At 36.2% G+C, this 10113-nt stretch overlaps 1 protein-coding gene across 1 annotated transcript; it reads left to right on the plus strand.

Moving 5' to 3' along the window:
- Window positions 1–4444: 4444 nt before the first annotated feature.
- On the plus strand, window positions 4445–8164 carry LOC111913113 (receptor-like protein kinase HSL1). Its single transcript, XM_023908843.3, has 2 exons — window positions 4445–7188; window positions 7538–8164. Exons 1-2 carry the CDS (start codon window positions 4569–4571, stop codon window positions 7921–7923), a joined length of 3006 nt encoding a protein of 1001 aa, XP_023764611.1. The 5' UTR covers window positions 4445–4568; the 3' UTR covers window positions 7924–8164.
- The last annotated feature ends 1949 nt before the right edge of the window (window positions 8165–10113 follow it).

Below are 10113 nucleotides of genomic sequence, written 5' to 3' on the forward strand. Positions count from 1 at the left end.
ACTTTCTCGCTGATATTAGTATCAATTTCTTTCTTTGTTTGTTGATTTAATCATCCACCAAGTAAATGCTACACTATAATTACTTACATGATCAACAAAATGATCCAATTATACGCATAATTCATCGCAAAAGCAAGCAAGTTCAGAATTCATCAACAATAGGAAATAATTTTGGAATTTTGTGGATAGAATGTCTTCAATGATGTGAGATCAAGTATTAGACACTCGATTCTTCGTTCATTATAAGCTTAATTTCATAAATTTTGTGATAAATCATGTCAATTTAGGTTGAAAAACGCAAGTGTATAGACTCGAAAAAAAAACCCTACCTGGAAGCTCGCATTGATCGTATTTGCAGAGATCAACATCGTTGTTAATTGGTACTTGCAGGAGAGATTGCTAACGATGAGCTCCTCGTCGGGGTGAAATCAGAAACAAGATGCTTCGACAGAGGGTCGGTGGCTTCAGCGGAGGTCGGGTGGCTTCGATGGTGGTCCGACGTGAAAAATGAGATGAGGAAAGATACGTCTTTGTGGGGTGGGGTATGGTATTTTTTTTATTTATCTAATTAATAGTTATAACAAACAAGCGTGTTTTTTGAACTTACATGCTAAAAAATGTTCTCAATCTCAAAAATGTTCTCATTTGAACATAACTATATATATATATATATATATATATATATATATATATATATATATATATATATATATATATATATATATATATATTGAACTTAACTAACCATATCCACATCCTTCCATTTAGGACAGCCTCCAACACCATTTGCTACATTCCTAAAAAAAATGATTTTCCGGGTTGCAAATTGAGTTCTTGAGGGTATATCGTCCACCTTGCGTTCGTCGGCCGTCTTTCTATGTGCAAGGCACTCCATATCGCAATATGTTGTACTTTTTGAGATAAAATGTTACAATTATTTATATAAATTATCGTCTAAAAAAGTAGTTAAAAGTTAATTTATAACGAATGTTACTGTAAAAATTAACCACCCAGAGTCAGTAACTGCAAGTAACCTAGACCAAAACTCCACATCCAATGGGAGTATATGTAGCCTATGTGTAGTGTTGAGTTTAGAAGAGATCATACTCCATTCTTTCCAAAAACTTAACGTACTAGCAGCATGAACACTGTCCAATAGGAGATGATTTGAAAGTCATACCACAGAGATGTTGATTATTCGACCACATTGAACCCAAGATAATGGTGTTTTACTTCTCCACGACCTCATCCGTGGCAATTCTGCCGGCATGCGTATATAAAACTGGGTTGCCTCTGGGAATGTCTCCAAAATCCATATCTATGGAAAAAAGGTAAGTATCATGCTATTATAGTATATAAAATGAAAATACAACGGTATTATATACTACAAACCGAAGTTCAAAAGTATGATAACTATTTAAATGCATTAGAAACTAACCTTAAATGGAATCATAAAACCGGGAACGGTATACTTGTGTACTTTCTTGAATTCGAGATTGGTCTGCTTGAATAGTCTTTATTTTTCTATTTTCTCAAACATTCCACGCATCAAGCCCGAAGTATAGGTCCATAAATACGTACCGCATGCAAACCTGCAATTTTCAATTTATTTATTATAATTTTTATTATTGTATTTATACACAATCTTAAAATGTAATACCTGTTCCAATCATCTATATTATCAGAAAGCTTGTATAATGCCGCGGGAATGCCCGTTTTAACGTCCCGTCTGTGGAGACCTTTCAACATATAAACAAGATGGATAAGTATTACAACATTTTCATCCTGAAGTGACAAATAATTCACAGATATAATGTAGTCTTCTAAATCTTTCAGCCGCAAACGTGCATCAGAAATGTCTGGGAACAACCGAGCACAAAGATTTGAATTTGACCGGCCTTTTTCGTCTTGGAGTAAATCCACATAAGGACCAACTTTTAAACCACAAATCAAAATATATTCAATTTCACTGAAATCCAACTGCATCCCTTGTATCTAAAAAAGAAACATCCCTATTTCAAATACTTGTTGAGACTTTACTTCATACAACATCATCAAATGTACAAGTAAGGGGTCACCATGTGGGATATGTATTCCTAAGAATTTTCCAAACGGCGAAGCTTTAAATAATAGTCGTTGTGATTGTGTTAGGCGCAGAAAATAGTCTTTAATAATAGTACCCACTACGCCTTTTAAAGTTAAATCTGCTTTTTGATTGAGATCATCGTACTACAAAACATATACATTTAATTTCATATAAAACGTTAGTAATTGAAAATAAAAAACAAGGTTTCAAAATTACTTTTCTAATTCGGTTTATGAAATAAATAGCAACGTACTTTTTATATAATACTAAATACGGGCAGAAAAAATTATGGAAAAACTAATTTCTAGTCATTCTGCGGAGGCTAGAGGTCATTCCACAGAGAACCCTCTGCGGAATGACCTACACCTCCGCAAAGACTCAATTTTGGCCGCTTAACACATTCCGCGGAAGGAATAGGTCACTCCGCTGAGGATCCTCTGCAGAGCGAAACTCTTCACAGAATGGATCTTCCCAAAATCGAGCCCCTGTGAATCCTAACATCTACAAAATCTAAATCTGTTATATATTCACGGTAATCAATTCAGTTTTCGTAACATTTGAATTATATACGACATTAATCAAAAGAGGAGAATGTGAGAAATACCCGGGAGCCGTATCCATCGGCAAAAATATCGGGGAAATTGCCCTTGATCAGTACCGGATTTGAAGTCGTATCCACTCGATTTCGCCGGAAAATAACGTAGTTTGATGTGGTTGTCGCCGGATTGGAAGTCGTCGCTGGAAAACTGTTGTTTTTAACCACCCGACGTTCGATGTCGAAGAGGAATAACGGGACCAGTTGGGGAACAAAGCCAAGGAATCGTTTTTGTCAAAGAGAAGAGGGTGAAATTACTAAACTACCCCTCTCTGCGGGGATTTTATTGTTCTCCATGGAGGGACCTCCGCGGAATGTATGTCTATACCCGGAAATGTCCATTTTCATATCTAAATTTTAAAATTAACCCTCAAATTTTTATTATAGCCGGTATTTTCCAAATAACCCAAATATCATTTCACACCCATGCATGGTGTAAGACTTAAACCTTGGTGGGAGACTTGAGTTTGAAACTCGTGGAGTTCACGAGTAAAGATGCACTCGTGCATAGACTTGCTTTTTTACTTTTTTTTACTTTTAACATTGACTTTGATTTTTTTTCAAAGTAATTAGATGTACATATAAAATTTAATTAATATAACTTTTTTTTGGTGGTTTGCACTTTGCACATAGTGTGTTTGGCGGAACCCAATAACGAAAGAATGATATTAGCTAATACAATGTGCTTTTATATATGGGCGTGTTAGCCAACAGTTTTGTGTAGGGGTGAGCATGGTGCGGCTTGGTGCGGTTTTAAGGTCAAACCGAACCGCAAATCTCATGGTGCGGTTTTTGTATTCTTAAAACCGTTGGGTGTGGTTTTGCAATGGTTCGGTTTTTCGGTTTTTAAATGTGGTTTCGATTTGTATCGGTGCGGTTTCGGTTTTAAACCGTGTTTAGAATTTGGTGCAGTTTTTTATGTTTTTTGGTGCGGTTTTTTAAAACTGTAAGAACTGAAAACCATATGCATGTAAGTTTTTATTGTGCTGTTTTTTTTAAATCATTTATTTTCAACTCAAAACAAAAATACATAAACAAAGACTGTAAGTCGCTTAAAATATAACTTGTGACTACTCAGAAACTAATTAATAATTGAAGGTTGGTTGATTTTGACATAATTTGTTACAAGCTTATTAAATGTAATAGATTAGTATGTTTGGCAAGTAATAGAACATTTCTTTTGCACCCTATATAGTCTTACAAAACACAAAATAAACATATAATAAATATATTATCGTTTATAAGTATTTTAAATAGCATGTATATGATATACATCGATTGATTTATTTCTATACACGCTTGCAGTGCGGTTCGGTTTTGGTGGACCGGTTTTTTGGATAGAAACCACACCGAACCATTGACCTTCGGTTTTTGCAAAAATTAAATCCGCACCATTGGTTTTTGCATCGGTTTCGGTTTTTCGGTTGCGGTTTTGTCGATTTTTCTTTAGTCGGTTCGGTTTTTGCTCACCCCTAGTTTTGTGCTATAAGTACCCCTTAACAAAATTTACCTATCTAAACTCAATCTAATCAATTTTTTTATATTTAATTTGACATCATTGTTTTGTTTATTTTCCTTTTTATATAACCGTTTGAATTTTATAACTTCGGAGATGGGTATTTATAGAAAACCATTTAAAAACTAACAAAAAAACATTGTTTGATTGCGACTGACATCTAGAAAAGCATCTAGATTCTAGACGAAACGGACAAGTTGAAGGACCAATCTTGTAATTCACTCTTTATAATTATCAAAACGCTGAACGTCGAATTTGAAAGTCAACCTAACATTTTTGTTTCCACACCTCTATTTTGCAAGTAACTCTCCTTATCCTACATGCCACCACCATAAACCAATCACCTTCCTCCGCCGTGAGCCAAAACCAATATGTCAATACTACCCCTGCCCTCTCTTCTCCTCTTCCTCTTCCTTCTACCCTTTCACGTAATTTCACAGTCCCCCACCACCCAAAATGATCAAACCACCCTTCTCAACCTCAAAAGCTTCTGGTCAAATCCACCCTCGATCAACCACTGGGACCAATCCTCCAACCCTTGCAGCTGGCCGGAGATTACATGTTCTGGCACCACCATCACCGGAATCACCCTCTTCAATCAGAACATCAACGGAACTGTCCCACCGTTTATTTGTGACATCAAAAACTTAACACACCTTGATCTAAATTACAATGACATCACCGGAAATTTTCCGACAGCCCTCTACAACTGCACCAATCTCCAGTACCTTGACCTCTCTCAAAACTACTTTGAAGGAAATCTACCCGGTGACATCTCACGGTTGTCGCCGGAGCTCAGATACCTCAGCCTCTTCGGCAATAACTTCTACGGCGACATTCCGGCAAGTATTTCTAGATTATCAAAGCTTTCATCGCTTCAATTACACCAGTGTCCTTTCAATGGCACTTTTCCTCAGGAAATCGGTTATTTAGAAGATCTGGAAGAATTAAATTTGTCTTTTAACAATTTTACCCCATCAAGACTACCCCAGAGTTTTATTCAGTTGAAAAAACTTCGATTTTTTTACATGACTGAAACCAACTTGATCGGAGAGATACCCGGAAATTTTTCCGGTATGCCGGCTCTGGAACTGCTGGATTTATCAGTCAATAACCTGACTGGATCGATACCTAGTGATCTGTTCTTGTTAAAGAACTTAACCGAAGTTTATCTTTACGGGAACGATCTAACAGGTGAAATCCCGGATTCGATTCAAGCATTGAACATGAAGATCATCGATCTTTCTGCGAACAAGCTCAGTGGAAAAGTCCCCGGAGGTTTCGGGAATCTAATGCGGTTAACAAACTTGACTCTCATGTTCAATCAGTTATCCGGTGAACTTCCGGCTAGCATCGGCCGCTTGCCTAGTTTGAACGACATTCGAATTTTCACTAACAATTTCTCCGGTGAACTACCACCGGATTTCGGAAGGTACTCTGAGCTGAAGTTATTCGAGGTGGACGAAAACCAGTTCACTGGAAACATTCCGCAGAACCTGTGTTACAACGGGAAGCTCATAGGCTTGGTTGTTTACAGTAACAATCTTTCAGGCGAGATACCAAAATCGCTTGAAACATGTAGCAGCTTGAGGGTTCTTCAAGTTTATGATAACAAATTTTCAGGAAAAATTCCAGATGGGTTATGGAACCTTTCAAGCTTGGAGAAGATGATGATGAGTGATAATTCATTTTCCGGTGAGTTGCCGTCGGAATTGGCGCCACAATTATCAATACTAGAAATCAGTAACAACAGGTTTTCCGGTGAGATACCTACCGGAGTATCTTCTTGGACAAATATGCGGGTTTTCAAAGGAAGTAATAATCTATTCAATGGTCGAATTCCTCAAGATTTAACCGCACTTCCTAATTTAGCAACTTTATTGCTAGACGGAAACCAACTCTCCGGCGAACTTCCGGCGACTATTGTTTCCTGGGATTCACTCAACACTTTGAATCTCAGTAGAAACCAACTCTCCGGTCAGATTCCGGCAGGTCTCGGGCTCTTAAAAGTTCTTACAGTACTCGACTTATCAAGAAACAAACTCTCCGGTCAAATACCGGCTCAGCTAGGGCGGCAGCTCGTTTCTCTTGATCTTTCCGGCAATAATCTCGCCGGAAACATCCCGTCTCAGCTCGATAATGGTGCCTTTGAGAGAAGTTTTCAAGGAAACCCCGGTCTTTGTTCAAATAATCCTGTCTTAGGACTTAATTCTTGCACTTCCCGATCCCAATCCGGACAATCTAGCAAGATTTCCGGTAAGTCGGTGGCGATAATCGGAAGTATAGCAGCAATATTGTTGCTCCTGGCGGTGATAACGACTGCATATGTCATCGTTCTTTACCGGAGAAGAAAACACGGTTTCAATTCAAAATGGAAATTCACTTCTTTTCAGAAATTAACCTTCACAGAATCCACAATTTTGCCTCGTTTGAACGATAACTACATGATCGGTCAAGGTGGTTCCGGGAAGGTGTACAAGATTCCGGTGAACCGTTCCGGCGATGTGGTGGCAGTAAAGAAGATCTCAACCAAAAAGGATTTAGATTTAAGGCTCGAGAAAGAGTTTTTAGCAGAAGTTGAGATTTTAAGCATGATTCGACACGCAAACATCGTGAAATTGATAGGTCACATTTCAAGTGACAACTCAAAGCTTCTTGTGTACGAGTACTTAGAGAACCAAAGTTTGGACCGTTGGCTACACCGAAAGCAGACTCCAACGAGTCGTGGGTTGACGAGTTCTGTGCGTCATATGGTACTTGATTGGCCTAAAAGGTTGCATATAGCACTCGGGGCGGCTCGAGGGTTGTCCTATATGCACCACGATTGTTGTCCTGCAGTTGTTCATCGTGATGTGAAATCAAGCAACGTGCTTTTAGATAGTGAATTCAATGCAAAGATTGCGGATTTCGGGTTAGCCAAGATCTTAGAGAAAGGCAACGAGCTCGCTGCAATGTCAACCGTGGCCGGCTCATTCGGCTACATGGCTCCAGGTAAAGTTTCAATTAACAATAATGTATTTATATTGTTTTTTCAAATACCACTTGCAATCATATTAACACTAATGCAATGGATTTCATCAGAACTCCACAGTTAATATACATGGACAATAATAGTATTGGGGTGAGTGACCTCCTGGGTTTAGTTGTCCTCACATATTTTCCATTAAAAAAATGAGCATCCATAAGTGATGTCTCTGTCTATGTGCAATCATACAAGCACTAATGCACCTAATCTTACTAGAACTCAACAATTAAACGTACTTGAACAAGTACCATAGTAATATATAGTCCTTGTTTTTCTTAAACCATAGCTCTAATAAAGTATTTAAATTTGTTACAGAATATGCTCATACGACAAAAGTAAACGAGAAGATAGATGTTTACAGCTTCGGGGTGATCTTGTTAGAATTGACAACGGGAAGAGAAGCGAGCGATGGCAACGAGCATTCATCACTAGCAGAATGGGCTATGCAACATGCTTTAGGAAGTGAACCAATAGAAGATGTTTTAGACAAAGATATTATGGAGCCCATGTACATGAATGAAATGAGTAGTGTGTTCAAACTCGGGCTATGGTGCACTAGTAGACTGCCAACAAAGAGACCATCCATGAAGGAAGTGTGCAAGATGCTACTCCAGTGCACTCCGGCTATGGTGGTTGGGACCAAGAAGAACGGTCATGATGTAGTCGATCATCTTCCCTTACTCAAGCTTGAAAACGTCTAAAACTAAATGGTGATTTTGAGATTGTATATAAAAAGATGTGTGGTTTCTATTGAAAACATCGAGTTTTAAAATACCATATATGTTGCAGTTAAAAAACGGTTTTGAGTTGATACAATTCTTAACCGTTATCTAAAATTAGTTTCTAGTTAGTTATTATCCTAAAGGCTTGAGTACGTTAAATAATAATTGAAATATATGTATACTATTTATTATGATATTCAACCATAAAAGTTATCCCTGATGTATTGGATTGGGAATGAGTGGGACATGATTAGCTATTGATATCTTATTTGTATAATAGACATGAATGTCCTTTCCTTTCTTATATACTTGAAACCCCTTTCCATTCTTATATACTTGAAACCACGGGGAAAAGTGCATACTGGCTTAGATACTTGTACCAAATCAATCAGCAAACCATTGGACAAACCGCATAATTTTGTCAAAATTCATGATAATTACGTTATTATTTGATTATTACCAAGATGTTTTACTAAAGGGTTGTTTCGTAGACTATGAATGATTCAAGGACTCTAGATGTAAATGATTCAGAGTCGATGAATTCTCTGAATGAAAACATATTATCTGGTTAGACCTCGAAATGGTTGTGCTTGATGATAACATATTATTGTGTTGAATGAAATGTGTATGTATGATAAGCAAGTCAACAAAGAAAGGTGAACTTGTAAAATCTCACTTGATTCAAAGTAATCAAATTTATTGAAGATCAAGAATTTGATAATACAGGACAAAACTATCGACAACAAAATGCAAACAAATATTGACCACAAATCAAATTAAAGTTCAAGCTTACAATCAAACACATAATCAGGCTACAAAAAATTATATGCTGACTTTAAAGTTTAAACATTCAGATATCTTCAATAGCAATTGAAAATCAAACTCAATTACTTGCACTTTTGTTAATGCAACCAACTCCATTAACGGCTCTCTTGATTCTTCTTTTGGCTTTATCATGATACTACAAGTACAATGTCAATTGTGTAATTCCCAGCCATTTGGTACCTAAAATTGAAATAAATAAAGATATTAGTATAATCAAACTAAATACATATCTTGCTTATAGACATAATAAAAAAAAAAAAAAAAAAAAGTTCGCTTACATAAATGAAAAGATCAAATATGAATATTCCATACAACTAAAATGATTAAAACTTTCTCTCAACTTTCATCATTCTAATCACTTTATATTTAGTTTTCTTAAATAAAAATACAATTCTATATTTGTTCTTGGGGTGTTAATGCTGAATAACTTCTTTTAGGCCTTTATACCCCTTGTATTAAAAGTGCAAAATTGGGTTCCCATATAGTTCAAAATAGATTTAGAATACAATACAATATTAGACACAATATCCATCTATAGGCATGTCATGAAAGATATGTCAAATGATTATGATAGATACATATTGTAACATGTGTTGATAAAAAATTGGTTGATTTTACAACATATAAAACTAAGTCGATGAATGAGAAACTGTTATGGATGGAAACATATCATCTTTGGTCGCCAATAGATGAACTCTTGACAAAAATACCCTTTTACCAACATGTTGACCTACAAAAAATAAAGTAATGATGACATAATGCTAAACGCCTCTACATATTAATATGGTTCCATTACATGATATATCTGAGGATCGATATCCATAATGCTTCCACTTTTTAACCGAAGGTAATGAGGAGGCAAATCAAACATAGTTGGTGAGTTCAAAAATTCTATATTGCACTCAAAATGATATAATGTGAATCACCTTGGTTGATTTACAAAAGTAGAAAGGTTACATTTTATCAAAACATTCTCTGATTTAACTTTTATCAGTGTAAAAAGACATGGGCCAGTTAATGTACTTGTATTAAGAGTTAACAAAACTTTGTAATCAAAGACTAAAGAGGAAACATTCGCCTACATTTTGTCTCAAATCTCAAATAATTGTTTTTACATCTCACAGTAGTTGAACAGTCCCATTTTATTGTTCGACGTTTGCACATTTAGATATTATAGGGTACGATATCGGTACCATCAGGTAAATTAAGAAGAAAGACCGGTTAGAACCAATGGTGATAGTACAAGTTTTAGAGCCAAATGTACACCCAAAATGGAACTTTTAAACAAAACAATAAAATAATTCGTAAACAACAAAAATCATCCGTAAACAATAAAACCAAGCA

Source organism: Lactuca sativa, chromosome 8 (genome assembly GCF_002870075.4).
Source record: "Lactuca sativa cultivar Salinas chromosome 8, Lsat_Salinas_v11, whole genome shotgun sequence".
In the NCBI taxonomy this organism is placed as follows: domain Eukaryota; kingdom Viridiplantae; phylum Streptophyta; class Magnoliopsida; order Asterales; family Asteraceae; genus Lactuca; species Lactuca sativa.